The 16,013-nt window shown below is 49.6% G+C and overlaps 1 protein-coding gene across 2 annotated transcripts in view; it reads left to right on the top strand.

The window, feature by feature from the left end:
* Window positions 1-16,013, top strand: part of LOC115122517 (inositol hexakisphosphate kinase 1-like) — a 116,972-nt gene that overhangs the window by 35,589 nt on the left and 65,370 nt on the right. For both annotated transcript variants that reach the window (XM_065004376.1, XM_065004381.1), the window contains exon 2: window positions 7,337-7,797. In XM_065004376.1, coding sequence (XP_064860448.1) covers window positions 7,539-7,797 — 259 coding nt within the window. In that variant the 5' untranslated portion in view covers window positions 7,337-7,538. The remainder of the gene's footprint in view (window positions 1-7,336; window positions 7,798-16,013) is intronic.

Below are 16,013 nucleotides of genomic sequence, written 5' to 3'. Positions count from 1 at the left end.
CCATGACATTTTCTGGAATTTTCCAAGCTGTTTAAAGGCACCCCTACTGCCTAAACTATGTCTGTCGTGCCCCTACTGCCTGAACTATGTCTGTCGTGCCCCTACTGCCTGAACTATGTCTGTCGTGCCCCTACTGCCTGAACTATGTCTGTCGTGCCCCTACTGCCTAAACTATGTCTGTCGGGCCCCTACTGCCTGAACTATGTCTGTCGGGCCCCTACTGCCTGAACTATGTCTGTCGTGCCCCTACTGCCTGAACTATGTCTGTCGGGCCCCTACTGCCTGAACTATGTCTGTCGGGCCCCTACTGCCTGAACTATGTCTGTCGTGCCCCTACTGCCTGAACTATGTCTGTCGTGCCCCTACTGCCTAAACTATGTCTGTCGGGCCCCTACTGCCTGAACTATGTCTGTCGTGCCCCTACTGCCTGAACTATGTCTGTTGTGCCCCTACTGCCTAAACTATGTCTGTCGGGCCCCTACTGCCTGAACTATGTCTGTCGGGCCCCTACTGCCTGAACTATGTCTGTCGTGCCCCTACTGCCTGAACTATGTCTGTCGGGCCCCTACTGCCTAAACTATGTCTGTCGGGCCCCTACTGCCTGAACTATGTCTGTCGGGCCCCTACTGCCTGAACTATGTCTGTCGTGCCCCTACTGCCTAAACTATGTCTGTCGGGCCCCTACTGCCTGAACTATGTCTGTCGGGCCCCTACTGCCTGAACTATGTCTGTCGGGCCCCTACTGCCTGAACTATGTCTGTCGGGCCCCTACTGCCTGAACTATGTCTGTCGGGCCCCTACTGCCTGAACTATGTCTGTCGTGCCCCTACTGCCTGAACTATGTCTGTCGGGCCCCTACTGCCTAAACTATGTCTGTCGGGCCCCTACTGCCTGAACTATGTCTGTCGGGCCCCTACTGCCTGAACTATGTCTGTCGGGCCCCTACTGCCTGAACTATGTCTGTCGTGCCCCTACTGCCTGAACTATGTCTGTCCTGCCCCTACTGCCTGAACTATGTCTGTCGGGCCCCTACTGCCTGAAGTGTGTCTGTAGGGCCCCTACTGCCTAAACTGTCTGTAGGGCCCCTACTGCCTAAAGTGTGTCTGTAGGGCCCCTACTACCTAAATTGTCTGTAGGGCCCCTACTGCCTAAACTTGTCCAATAAGAACAGTCATTTTAAAATATGTCTTCTGCTTTCATGCCTGGTGAGCATTCGGGACCTACTTTCCAACCCAGGGTGTAATGGAGTCACTGTGGGGTGCCAGGGTGCCATTTGGAATCTGTTCCCTACTTTAACCAGACTGCCCTGTTCAAAAGTAGTGTACTAGAAAAGGGAATAGGGTGCCATTTGGAATGCAGCCAGTGGTCTACAACAAGACTGTCACGTGGTCACTTACCACTTTTCCTTTAGTATCTCTAGAGTCGCTGTCATAATCTCCGATCTACCAGGGTGGCCCTAGCATAAAATAGGAATTATTCCACCCTGCCTTTTTTTTTTTAAACACTTCTATTTCGTCCCAGTGTTTTGCATGCACAAACAAATGCATACGTGGTATACATGTAGCCATAGCGATGGTTGTTTATAAGTACAATGTGAATTGACTGAGAGGTGTCTGCATGGAGAAATGCATAGTGCTTTACTAATGGACCCTGGACCATGTAGCCTGTACAGTTCTATGAGTCCTAAACTGGGTGGATCTTTGTAAACTGACAGACGCTGTCAAGATAAAAAAAATTTAAAAAATCTTTTTTTTTCTTCTGCATTGTCTGCATGCACGGAGAATAAAAATGTGTTCTTAACTGACTCACCTAGTTAAATAAAGGTTAAATAAATCAATAAAATATATGTATGTAGGCAGGATACAGTTCTATAAGTAGAATGTATATATCTTATATTAGTAGTCTAATGTAAAACTGACAGAAGCTGTCAGTGTCTATTTGTGGTCCGTGTTAAATCCTTCGCACTCTGACATTAGTCCTTTTAATGTTGTAAATTTAGTCCAGACTTTCCGCATTGCTGTCGCCGACCGCCAAAGGCTCACATGCCTCCAAGGTGATGCAAATTAAGCCGAAAGGGCCGAGGTCAAACCGGACAAAATGATGTCACTGTTGTTGACCGGCCAGAGCCATAGATAGACTTTTAGGTTGGTAGACTTTAGAAGAGCAAAGCAATAACTAAATCTACTGAATACTGCTGAAAAGCATTTCATGTTAATTATTTTAGAACCGCCAGTCAGGAGGATACAGACAGCTCGAGAGGAAGCCTATGCTTAGATAAGCAGAAAAAGATATAAATATATATAGAAACTGCACGCAGAGACATTAAAATTGTTTATCCGCAAGTTAATCTGACTCTGGGGAAGTAAAGGGCTTCAAGTATCCATTTAAACCTTTTTGTACCCTTTTGTCTCTTAACTCTCAAAATGTGTAACAGAGCAGACCGTACTAAGACGGAAGTATCAATCAACATGATTGTGGAAAATGTATGTTCAGTTTGTCGCGGTACCACGTTCTGCTAGCATCATTTTAGCCACAGACTTGGGGCGGCAGGGTAGCCTAGTGGTTAGAGCGTTGGACTTGTAACCGGAAGGTTGCAAGTTCGAATCCCTGAGCTGACAAGGTACAAATATGTCGTTCTGCCCCTGAACAGGCAGTTAACACACTGTTCCTAGGCCGTCATTGAAAATAAAAATTTGTTCTTAACTGACTTGCCTAGTCAAATTTAAAAAAATTATGTGCTAGCTGTCTAGTCTGTGTTTTTATAAATGTGCAAGGAGCATAAAAATATGCATTTGTATAAGGAATTGGGAAATCGTTCTCATTCGGGGGGGAATAATAATTTTCTTTTTCAGGTCGGCCACTTGATTTCAACATCTGTTGACAGATAGAATAGTAGAATACACAAGATGCCATTTCTAAACATGGTTGTGTGTCAGCAGGGTTTCCTCTTATGTCAGCCACTGACAGTCACTAAATTAACCCTGTGTTTAGGTTGGTAAGTTAGTCTATCGGCCAGCTACCTACCCACACTGTACCCACACTGTAAACCCACCACACTGTACCCACACTGTAAACCCACCACACTGTACCCACACTGTAAACCCACCACACTGTAAACCCACCACACTGTACCCACACTGTAAACCCACCACACTGTAAACCCACCACACTGTAAACCCACACTGTAAACCCACCCACACTGTAAACCCACCACACTGTAAACCCACACTGTAAACCCACCCACACTGTAAACCCACCACACTGTAAACCCACCACCCTGTAAACCCACCACACTGTAAACCCACCACACTGTAAACCCACCACACTGTAAACCCACCACCCTGTACCCACACTGTAAACCCACCACCCTGTACCCACACTGTAAACCCACCCACACTAACCACCCACCCTGTACCCACATTGTACCCACACTGTAAACCCACCCACACTAACCATCCACCCTGTACCCACCCACCCACACTACCCAACCACACTGTAAAACCACCCACACTAACCACCCACCCTGTACCCACACTGTAAACCCACCCACACTGTATCCACACCACCCACCCACACTAACCACCCACCCTGTACCCACACTGTAAACCCACCCACACTAACCACCCACCCTGTACCCACATTGTACCCACACTGTAAACCCACCCACACTGTACCCACCCAGCCACACTGTACCCACACTAACACACATTTCTCATTATCTCACTGCTATGGGCCAGTTGTCACTACTATGGGCCAGTTGTCACTGCTATGGGCCAGTTGGCGGCGTCCTCTCACTGCTATGGGCCAGTTGGCGACATCCTCTCACTGCTATGGGCCAGTTGTCACTGCTATGGGCCAGTTGTCACTGCTATGGGCCAGTTGTCACTGCTATGGGCCAGTTGTCACTGCAATGGGCCAGTTGTCACTGCAATGGGCCAGTTGTCACTGCAATGGGCCAGTTGTCACTGCTATGGGCCAGTTGTCACTGCTATGGGCCAGTTGTCACTGCTATGGGCCAGTTGTCACTACTATGGGCCAGTTGTCACTACTATGGGCCAGTTTTCCCAGATTACGCCTCCTCGCCTACTCCTGTACCAAATCATTGTATTTGTAACATCCTTGGTAAACAACAGGTGTAGACTAACAGTGACATTGTTACTTACGGGTTCTTCCCAACAATGCAGAGAGACAGAAAAGAGAAATAATAAAAAGATGAAACACATAATAATAAACAATAGCAGCGTATGATGAGTCAAAAAAAGTTTTCCGGTTAGCTGTTTAGCTAACTGTTTAGCTAATTGTTTAGCTAGCTGTTTAGCTAACTGTTTAGCTAGCTGTTTAGCTAACTGTTTAGCTAGCTGTTTCGCTAGCTGTTTAGCTAACTGTTTAGCTAGCTGTTTAGCTAATTGTTTCGCTAGCTGTTTAGCTAACTGTTTAGCTAATTTTGTAGCTAGCTGTTTAGCTAGCTGTTTAGCAAACTGTTTAGCAGTCTTAAGGCTTGTTCAGGTTCCTGTTGGTTCCAGACATGGTGCACTGGTACTGCTTGCTGTTAAGTAGCAGAGTAAACAGTATATGACTTGGGTGGCTGGAGTCTTTGAAATGTTTTGTGACTTCCTCTGAAACCGCCTGGTATAGAGGTGCTGGGTGGCAGGAAGCTTGGCCCCAGCTATGTACTGGGTCTTGGGTCGTATGCACTACCCTCTGTAGCGCCTTGCAGTCGGATGCCGAGCATTTGTCACACCAAGCGGTGATGCAGCCAGTCAACATGCTCTCTGGAAAACAGACCCCTGTGTCGTTTTAATAATTGATTAGCCTATATTTGGGAAAGCTTCTATTGTTGAATGGAAAAGACATCACCTGTCAGATGAATAATCCGGTAGGTCGGTGAGTCAGATGAGCTATCTGTTACGTGGATAAGGAGTCCCGATTGGCTCTCTGCAGATTAACCTACAGATCCATACATTAATTTTTCCACTGTAAGATTTCAGGTGTGTCTCTCTCCTAAGCCTAGACCTACACTGAGACACTGCAGACTCCTATGTCCTAACGTCGTTGTTTTAAAGTGTATCTGTAACTCAAACATCCCCCTACTTACAGAGAGTAGCTAAGCCTGGGCCTACACTGAGACACTGCAGACTCCTATGTCCTAATGTCGTTGTTTTAAAGTGTATCTGTAACTCAAACATCCCCCTACTTACAGAGAGTAGCTAAGCCTGGGCCTACACTGAGACACTGCAGACTCCTATGTCCTAACGTCGTTGTTTTAAAGTGTATCTGTAACTCAAACATCCCCCTACTTACAGAGAGTAGCTAAGCCTGGGCCTACACTGAGACACTGCAGACTCCTATGTCCTAACGTCGTTGTTTTAAAGTGTATCTGTAACTCAAACATCCCCCTACTTACAGAGAGTAGCTAAGCCTGGGCCTACACTGAGACACTGCAGACTCCTATGTCCTAACGTCGTTGTTTTAAAGTGTATCTGTAACTCAAACATCCCCTACTTACAGAGAGTAGCTAAGCCTGGGCCTACACTGAGACACTGCAGACTCCTATGTCCTAACGTCGTTGTTTTAAAGTGTATCTGTAACTCAAACATCCCCCTACTTACAGAGAGTAGCTAAGCCTAGACCTACACTGAGACACTGCAGACTCCTATGTCCTAACGTCGTTGTTTTAAAGTGTATCTGTAACTCAAACATCCCCCTACTTACAGAGAGTAGCTAAGCCTGGGCCTACACTGAGACACTGCAGACTCCTATGTCCTAACGTCGTTGTTTTAAAGTGTATCTGTAACTCAAACATCCCCCTACTTACAGAGAGTAGCTAAGCCTGGGCCTACACTGAGACACTGCAGACTCCTATGTCCTAACGTCGTTGTTTTAAAGTGTATCTGTAACTCAAACATCCCCCTACTTACAGAGAGTAGCTAAGCCTGGGCCTACACTGAGACACTGCAGACTCCTATGTCCTAACGTCGTTGTTTTAAAGTGTATCTGTAACTCAAACATCCCCCTACTTACAGAGAGTAGCTAAGCCTAGGCCTACACTGAGACACTGCAGACTCCTATGTCCTAACGTCGTTGTTTTAAAGTGTATCTGTAACTCAAACATCCCCCTACTTACAGAGAGTAGCTAAGCCTAGACCTACACTGAGACACTGCAGACTCCTATGTCCTAACGTCGTTGTTTTAAAGTGTATCTGTAACTCAAACATCCCCCTACTTACAGAGAGTAGCTAAGCCTGGGCCTACACTGAGACACTGCAGACTCCTATGTCCTAACGTCGTTGTTTTAAAGTGTATCTGTAACTCAAACATCCCCCTACTTACAGAGAGTAGCTAAGCCTGGGCCTACACTGAGACACTGCAGACTCCTATGTCCTAACGTCGTTGTTTTAAAGTGTATCTGTAACTCAAACATCCCCCTACTTACAGAGAGTAGCTAAGCCTGGGCCTACACTGAGACACTGCAGACTCCTATGTCCTAACGTCGTTGTTTTAAAGTGTATCTGTAACTCAAACATCCCCCTACTTACAGAGAGTAGCTAAGCCTAGACCTACACTGAGACATATACATATTAATAGGGGGCCAGTAACCAAAAGGTCGTGGGTTTGAATCCCGGGGCCGAAGAGCTGGGGAGAAAAAAAAAATTCTGTCGCTGTGCCCTTGAGCAAGGAACTGAAACCATAATTGGGGGCACTGGACATTGGTGACCCTGGCCGTGACCCCACTCCCTGCGCTTGTCTCAGGGAGAGTTACGATACGCAAGAAAGACATTTTCATTCAAAACACTTGTACAAGTGTGTAACAGGACAAATTTAAGCATCCCGGCATTATTAGAATTCTATTTTACGAGGTAGTTGGACTTTATGAGGAATTATATTTTCCAGGTCATGTGGCCTTGACGTGTGTGCTGTTCTTGTGTTGTAGTTGTTGTTGGGGGGGGGAATGTATGGCTGCGTTCCCAAATGGCACCCTATTCCCTATATAGTGTCTTATGGGCTCTTGTGAAAGTAGTGCACTATATAGTGAATCAGTTTGGATGCTGTCGGAGCCCTGGGATGGGAAATACTTCAAATGCTGTTCTGCTTACGGTTAGTTCACTCACTCAATTAACCCTCTCGCTTTCTCGCGCTCTCCCTCGCGCTCTCTCTCCCTCTCTCTCGCGCTCTCTCTCCCTCTCTCTCGCGCTCTCCTGAGTGATAAATGTCAACGATCCCAAATGTGTTTAAACGTCACACCCCTAATAAGGCCTGAATAAGGAACAATTCTGACTGATGTTGTTCTCTTCTCTCTCTCCGTCTTTCTTTCCCCACCCTGCCTCACATCTCTCAGGTGGCTGTCGGAGGTGTGACGTCATCGCCCGGTGCTCTTCATCGAGGAGCCGGGATCTGATTGGTCCGTTTGGGTTGCGGCTGGCGGGCTGGCTCCTCCCCCTCCCGGCGGCAGCGTGCGTTCCCAGCTGCCTCCCTGCACCCCACGCTCGCCCGGCCTGCTCGCCCATGCCCCCGCCACCCCCACCAGGCCCTCCAACGCCATGTGCCTTCCCCACACCATGGAAGCAGCAACGGGGAAGCACGGAGCGAGTCAGGCAGGGTTAGGCCTCGGGGGGCTGGGCCAGGGGGGGCGGCGGTGTGGAGGGGTACCACTAGAGCCCTTCGTACACCAGGTGGGAGGGCACACCAGTATGATGCGTTACGACGACCACACGGTGTGTAAACCCCTCATCAGCCGGGAGCAACGCTTCTACGAGTCGCTGCCTCCGGAGATGAAGGAGTTTACAGCAGAGTACAAAGGTAAGAGGAGGAACACACACACACACACACACACACACACACACACACACACACACACGTCAGAATCAAGCACTGGTAGTGTAATGTTACCTGACATGCTCTTAGTTAAACACACGTCATCCATCCATTCATTCATCTGTTCATCCATCCATCCATTCATTCATCTGTTCGTCCATCCATCCATTCATTCATCTGTTCGTCCGTCCATCCATTCATTCATCTGTTCGTCCGTCCATCCATTCATTCATCTGTTCGTCCGTCCATCTGTTCATCCATCTGTTCATCAGTCCATCTGTTCATCAGTCCATCTGTTCATCCATCTGTTCATCAGTCCATCTGTTCATCCATCCATTCATTCATCTGTTCGTCCGTCCATCTGTTCATCCATCTGTTCATCAGTCCATCTGTTCATCCATCTGTTCATCCATCTGTTCATCAGTCCATCTGTTCATCCATCTGTTCATCAGTCCATCTGTTCATCAGTCCATCTGTTCATCAGTCCATCTGTTCATCAGTCCATCAGTTCATCAGTCCATCTGTTCATCCATCTGTTCATCCATCCATCTGTTCATCAGTCCATCTGTTCATCAGTCCATCTGTTCATCAGTCCATCTGTTCATCAGTCCATCTGTTCATCAGTCCATCTGTTCATCAGTCCATCTGTTCATCAGTCCATCTGTTCATCAGTCCATCTGTTCATCAGTCCATCTGTTCATCAGTCCATCTGTTCATCCATCTGTTCATCAGTCCATCTGTTCATCAGTCCATCTGTTCGTCCATCTGTTCATCCATCTGTTCATCCATCTGTTCATCAGTCCATCTGTTCATCCATCTGTTCATCAGTCCATCTGTTCATCCATCTGTTCATCCGTCCATCTGTTCATCAGTCCATCTGTTCATCCATCTGTTCATCAGTCCATCTGTTCATCAGTCCATCTGTTCATCCATCTGTTCATCCGTCCATCTGTTCATCCATCTGTTCATCCGTCCATCCATTCATCCATCTGTTCATCAGTCCATCTGTTCATCCGTCCATCCATTCATTCATCTGTTCATCCGTCCGTCCATCTGTTCATCCATCCATTCATCCATTCATTCATCTGTTCATCCGTCCATCCATTCATCCATCTGTTCATCAGTCCATCTGTTCATCCATTCATTCATCTGTTCATCCGTCCGTCGATCTGTTCATCCCATCTATTCATCCGTCCATTCATTCATTCTGACCCAGTACAGAGGTGGGAGGAATGTTCCAATGTCAAATGAATGTCCCTCTGTTCGGATGATGAAAGTGAGTTGAGAGAGAGAGAACTGGAGCGCTCCTGCCTCGTGCCATGAAAAGCACTGTGGTTCATCACACGCTGACCGAGGTGCCGCTGTGCAACAGTTCAGGGAGTGTTGTGCCACGCAAAACGGCCAAAATCACACTGGCAAAAGTATTACAGTCAGATAGCGTCACTCCTACCCCTCCTAGGGTCCCTCCACTCCTATCCCTCCTAGGGTCCCTCCTCTCCTACCCCTCCACTCCTACCCCTCCTAGGGTCCCTCCACTCCTACCCCTCCACTCCTACCCCTCCTAGGGTCCCTCCACTCCTACCCCTCCACTCCTACCCCTCCTAGGGTCCCTCCACTCCTGCCCCTCCACTCCTACCCCTCCTAGGGTCCCTCCACTCCTACCCCTCCTAGGGTCCCTCCACTCCTACCCTTCCTAGGGTCTCTCCACTCCTAAACCTCCTAGGGTCCCTCCACTCCTAGGGTCTCTCCACTCCTAAACGTTGCAGACAGAAGACAATGAGGTCTGATTCTCAACCAACATTGTTCCTGAGTGTATTCTCTTGACGTGTCACACAGACAGCCTAGTTTCCTGTAGGATTCAGTCCTCGTCACCCACTCAGAGGCTTTCCCCTGCAGCCTTCAGAGAGAGAGAGAGAGAGACAGACCCTGTGGACCTTGATGCACACTGTTTTTCCCAGGAGACTTAGTGACAATGTCACACCCTGCCAAAAGTAGGACAGACCAGGAGTTCTCATAGGCTTTGATCTGATTCTCCTGTTGTCACGGTGTGGGTGTGGGTGTGGCCTTTTCTTGGCAGGTCTGACAGGACACAGAGTTCTCTATCTGAGAGAGGAGACAGGATGTTATAACTATAATATCAGGCAGACGTTAACATTAGCCACGCTGTCTATGTATCTACGAGAGGACAGAGCTAACTAGAACAAAACAGGACCATGATTCTTTGGGATATTCACAAAATGAATCCATAGACTTGGAGCAGGGATTGTTGACATATATATATATATATATATATATATATATATATATATATATATATATATACAGTCAGATAGCGTCACTCCTACCCTTCCAATATATATATATTCTACATTTTGTTTGTTGAAGCATAATTGATCAAAGTTTGCATAATACATTTACCCAGGCTTCCTTTTAAGACTCCACGATGTTTAATCTGTAGGTGCTACCAAGCAGACATTTGTGTCATAAAAAGCTTTACCGTTTTGTTCTTAATAATGAGTAGTATTTTGATTTCAATAACACTTTTCTTACATTTATTTTTTTATTTTTTATATTGAAAATATCTTTGATTTGGCTAATCTTTCAGTATATTGTTGAACGGGTAATCTACTCTACGTGCAAGGTGTGACTAACTGATGAGGATATTTTTCTTCATTTACAGTGTGGTTCTAAATCCTGAGTAAATCACAGTGTTATAACGCACGTAGAGCAGCACGCCTGTCTCCCTAGCCAGCCATCTGTGTTTGGGATGGCATCATTTGGTCTAATCAATCATTTTGAGTTAGACAGCTATTAAAAGCACTGCAGTGGAAATAGCTGTGGTGTTGGCTCTCGTCTTTTTGACTGTGGTCGGTGGTTCTGCCTCTGGCTGTGGTCTGTGGTGTTGGCTCTGGCTGTGGCCTGTCTGTGGTGTTGGCTCTGGTCTGGCTATGGTATGTGGTGCTGGTTCTGGTCTGGCTATGGTCTGTGGTGTTGGTTCTGGTCTGTCTGTGGTGCTGGTTCTGGTCTGGCTATGGTCTGTGGTGTTGGCTCTCGTCTGGCTATGGTCTGTGGTGTTGGCTCTCGTCTGGCTGTGGTCTGAGGTGTTGGCTCTCGTCTGGCTGTGGTCTGTGGTGTTGGCTGTGGTGTTGGTTCTGGCTGTGGTCTGTGGTGTTGGCTCTTGCTGTGGTCTGTGGTGTTGGCTCTTGCTGTGGCCTGTGGTGTTGGCTCTTGCTGTGGTCTGTGGTGTTGTCTCTGGTCTGGCTGTGGTCTGTGGTGTTGGCTCTGGTCTGGCTGTGTTCTGTGGTGCTGGTTATGGTCTGGCTGTGTTCTGTGGCTCTGGTCTGGCTATGGTATGTGGTGCTGGTTCTGGTCTGGCTATGGTCTGTGGTGTTGGCTCTCGTCTGGCTGTGGTCTGTGGTGTTGGCTCTCGTCTGGCTGTGGTCTGTGGTGTTGGTTCTGGCTGTGGTCTGTGGTGTTGGCTCTTGCTGTGGTCTGTGGTGTTGGCTCTTGCTGTGGTCTGTGGTGTTGGCTCTTGCTGTGGTCTGTGGTGTTGTCTCTGGTCTGGCTGTGGTCTGTGGTGTTGGCTCTGGTCTGGCTGTGTTCTGTGGTGCTGGTTATGGTCTGGCTGTGTTCTGTGGTGCTGGTTCTGGTCTGGCTATGGTCTGTGGTGTTGGCTCTCGTCTGGCTATGGTCTGTGGTGTTGGCTCTCGTCTGGCTGTGGTCTGAGGTGTTGGCTCTCGTCTGGCTGTGGTCTGTGGTGTTGGTTCTGGCTGTGGTCTGTGATGTTGGCTCTTACTGTGGTCTGTGGTGTTGGCTCTTGCTGTGGTCTGTGGTGTTGGCTCTTGCTGTGGTCTGTGGTGTTGTCTCTGGTCTGGCTGTGGTGTTGGCTCTGGTCTGGCTGTGTTCTGTGGTGCTGGTTATGGTCTGGCTGTGTTCTGTGGCTCTGGTCTGGCTATGGTATGTGGTGCTGGCTATGGTCTGTGGTGTTGGCTCTCGTCTGGCTGTGGTCTGTGGTGTTGGCTCTCGTCTGGCTGTGGTCTGTGGTGTTGGTTCTGGCTGTGGTCTGTGGTGTTGGCTCTTGCTGTGGTCTGTGGTGTTGGCTCTTGCTGTGGTCTGTGGTGTTGCTCTTGCTGTGGTCTGGGTGTTGGCTCTTGCTGTGGTCTGGTGTTGTCTCTGGTCTGGCTGTGGTCTGTGGTGTTGGCTCTGGTCTGGCTGTGTTCTGTGGTGCTGGTTCTGGTCTGGCTGTGTTCTGTGGTGTTGGTTCTGGTCTGGCTATGGTCTGTGGTGTTGGCTCTCGTCTGGCTATGGTCTGTGGTGTTGGCTCTCGTCTGGCTGTGGTCTGAGGTGTTGGCTCTCGTCAGGCTGTGGTCTGTGGTGTTGGCTGTGGTGTTGGTTCTGGCTGTGGTCTGTGGTGTTGGCTCTTACTGTGGTCTGTGGTGTTGGCTCTTGCTGTGGTCTGTGGTGTTGGCTCTTGCTGTAGTCTGTGGTGTTGTCTCTGGTCTGGCTGTGGTCTGTGGTGTTGGCTCTGGTCTGGCTGTGTTCTGTGGTGCTGGTTATGGTCTGGCTGTGTTCTGTGGTGCTGGCTCTGGTCTGGCTATGGTCTGTGGTGTTGGCTCTCGTCTGGCTGTGGTCTGTGGTGTTGGCTCTCGTCTGGCTGTGGTCTGTGGTGTTGGCTGTGGTGTTGGTTCTGGCTGTGGTCTGTGCTGTTGGCTCTCGTCTGGCTGTGTTCTGTGGTGCTGGTTCTGGTCTGGCTGTGTTCTGTGGTGTTGGTTCTGGTCTGGCTGTGTTCTGTGGTGCTGGTTCTGGTCTGGCTATGGTCTGTGGTGTTGGCTCTCGTCTGGCTGTGTTCTGTGGTGCTGGTTCTGGTCTGGCTGTGTTCTGTGGTGCTGGTTCTGGTCTGGCTGTAGTCTGTGGTGTTGGCTCTCGTCTGCCTGTGGTGTTGGCTCTTGTCTGGCTGTGGTCTGTGGTGTTGGCTCTTGTCTGCCTGTGGTCTGTGGTGTTGGCTCTCGTCTGGCTGTGGTCTGTGGTGCTGGTTATGGTCTGGTTGTGGTCTGTGGTGTTGGCTCTTGTCTGCCTGTGGTCTGTGGTGTTGGCTCTCGTCTGGCTGTGGTCTGTGGTGCTGGTTCTGGTCTGGCTGTGGTCTGTGGTGTTGGCTCTCGTCTGCCTGTGGTCTGTGGTGTTGGTTCTGGTCTGGCTGTGTTCTGGTCTGCCTGTGTTCTGTGGTGCTGGTTCTGGTCTGGCTGTGTTCTGGTCTGCCTGTGTTCTGTGGTGCTGGTTCTGGTCTGGCTGTGTTCTGGTCTGCCTGTGGTCTGTGGTGTTGGCTCTCGTCTGCCTGTGGTCTGTGGTGTTGGTTCTGGTCTGGCTGTGTTCTGGTCTGCCTGTGGTCTGTGGTGTTGGTTCTGGTCTGGCTGTGTTCTGGTCTGCCTGTGTTCTGTGGTGCTGGTTCTGGTCTGGCTGTGTTCTGTGGTGCTGGCTCTGGTCTGTGGTTCCTGTAGGAGGAGGCAGTGAGAGATCTGTACCGTGTCTCTCAGCGGTTCATTTTAGGAGAATGTACTGTTGTATTTCCTGACAGACGACTTGAGGTCACACTCTAACATACATATGGATACCTGGTATCCATCAGGAGGAGAAAGGGTACATGATGTCCTCGTAGGAGGCTTTATTCACAGACTTTATTGTTGCTCTAGGTGGATAGACGTTGAATTAAGTCCAAGTATTTGTTCCCCTTGTAAAAATATTTCCATTGAGAGAGATTTGTTTTTGTTGTTGTCTTGCTTACTATACTGACATACATTGAAATCCAACAGAGTAGAACTATATATATATATATATATATATATACTAGAGGTCGACCGATTTATGATTTTTCAACGCCGATATCGATACCAACTATTGGAGGACCAAAAAAGCCGATACCGATTATTCGGCTTATTATTATTATATATTTTTTTAAATTATTAAAACAAGAAAAAAAATTCAATGCTGCAGACATTTTTTTTGGTACCTTTCCCCAGATCTGTGCCTCGACACAATCCTGTCTCGGAGCTCTACGGACAATTCCTTCGAACTCATGGCTTGGCTTTTGCTCTGACATGCGCTATCAACTGTGGGACATTAAATATAATTATTTGTGCCTTTCCAAATCATGTCCAATCAATTGAATTTACCACAGGTGGACTCAATCAAGTTGTAGAAACATCTCAAGGATGATCAGTGGAAACAGGATGCACCTGAGCTCAATTTCGAGTCTCATAGCAAAGGGTCTGAATACTTATGAAAATAAGGTATTTCTGTTTATATTTCATGAATTTGCAAACACTTGCTTTGTCATGGGGTATTGTGTGTAGATTGATGAGGGGGAAAAATTAATATATTGTGGAATAAGGCTGTAACGCAACATTGAGGAAAAGGTGAAGGGATCTGAAAACTAAATTTTTTTCCCCATGGTTGGGGTCGTGAGAATTTTCAGATCAAAATGGGGTTGTGGACCATGTCTTCTCGTTTGTTATGTTGTAGTGCTGATCTGGGATCAGGTCCCATCGGTCCATGTCTTCTTCTTTGTTATGTTGTAAAAGGTGAAGATTTTTGAATATGTGCTCATGCCAGGGGCTCACCTGGGATTGAACCAGTCTGTGTGTAAGAGCTCTGAACACACACACACACACAGGCTGAATATTTAATGGTCATTAAACTGATCCCTGACAGAATTAGCTGTCTGTTTCAGGAGTACAGTTACACTGCTGTTTCTCACATAATCACGTTTTCTCCTCTTACGCTCTCTGGCTGTCTCTCACACACGTAAGCACACATGGTCCTCCCCTGACATCAGCCCTGTCTCCATTGGCTAAGCGGTGTTGGATCCTGGTCGGCTGGTGATATCATCTAGGCCGGATCTGAGAGTCTAAAACCTTAGCTGCTGTCTAACCATCCATCCGTCCATCCATCCATCTCTATCCATCATTCATCATCTATCTATCCATTATCCATCCATCATCTATCCATCTATCTATCAAGAGTCAGCAGGAGAGGAAAGGCTAAGAGCATTTACCCACTGCTGCCCTTCCCCATCCAACCTGATACTTCCCCCACCCTGCCGTCCCCCACCCTGCCGTACCCCTCCATGCCGTCCCCCGCCCTGCCGTCCCCCGCCCTGCCGTCCCCCCCCTGCCGTCCCCCTCCATGCCGTCCCCCTCCATGCCGTCCCCCGCCCTGCCGTCCCCCCACCCTGCCGTGCCCCTCCATGCCAGGTCCCCCCCTCCCTGTTTGCCCCTCCTCTGCCGTCCCCCTCCATGTTGCCCCTCCATCAGATCCCCGCCCTGCCGTGCCCCTCCATGCCGTCCCCCTCCCTGCCGCACCCCTCCCTGCGTGCCCCTCCATGCCGTCCCCACCCTGCCGGAGTCCCCCACCCTGCCGATCCCCCTCCATGCCGTCCCCCTCCATGCCGTCCCCCTCCATGCCGTCCCCCTCCCATGCCGTCCCCCTCCCTGCCGTGCCCCTCCATGCCCTACCCCACCCTGCCGTGCCCTCCATGCCGTCCCCCTCCCTCCGTCCCCCTCCCCTGCCGTGCCCCTCCATGCCCTACCCCACCCTGCCGTGCCCCTCCATGCCGTCCCCTCCTGCCGGCCCCTGCTCCTGTGGGTCCCCGCCCTGCCGGGTCCCCGCCCTGCCGTCCCGCCCTGCCGTCCCCCGCCCTGTCGTGCCCCAGCCCTGCAGGTCCCCGCCCTGCCGTCCCCCGCCCTGCAGGTCCCCCGCCCTGCTGTCCCCCCGCCCTGTGGGTCCCCGCCCTGTGCCGTGCCCCCGTCCCTGCCCTGCCAGGTTCCCCGCCCTGCCGTCCCCCCCCCTGCCGTCCCCGCCCCCCTGTCGTCCCCCCACCCTGTCGTCCCCCCACCCTGCCGTCCCCCCACCCTGTCGTCCCCCACCCTGTCGTCCCCCACCCTTCCCTGCCCTAGCTGTGTTTTTTGTAGCCCACGTGTTGGGAGAGTTTGTAAAACTGACAAGGCTGCATTGTAGTTACCATTTAATAGAGAAGGTTTTTGGGAAAGCCTTTCCATCAACCAGAAGACTGTTTTCATTAGCATCATTGCTAACGGCTACACAAAGTGGTCGACGCTCGTACCTCACACACACACAGGGCATTCTCATTGTCTCTTCAGAAAGTTTCAGGAAATGCCCCTACTCTACCTTTCCCTACCTCGTCCGCC

This window comes from Oncorhynchus nerka, linkage group LG2, assembly GCF_034236695.1.
Source record: "Oncorhynchus nerka isolate Pitt River linkage group LG2, Oner_Uvic_2.0, whole genome shotgun sequence".
In the NCBI taxonomy this organism is placed as follows: Eukaryota; Metazoa; Chordata; class Actinopteri; order Salmoniformes; family Salmonidae; genus Oncorhynchus; species Oncorhynchus nerka.
The sequence above is the reverse complement of the archived record's forward strand: the minus strand, read 5'-3'. Positions and strand labels throughout refer to the sequence as shown.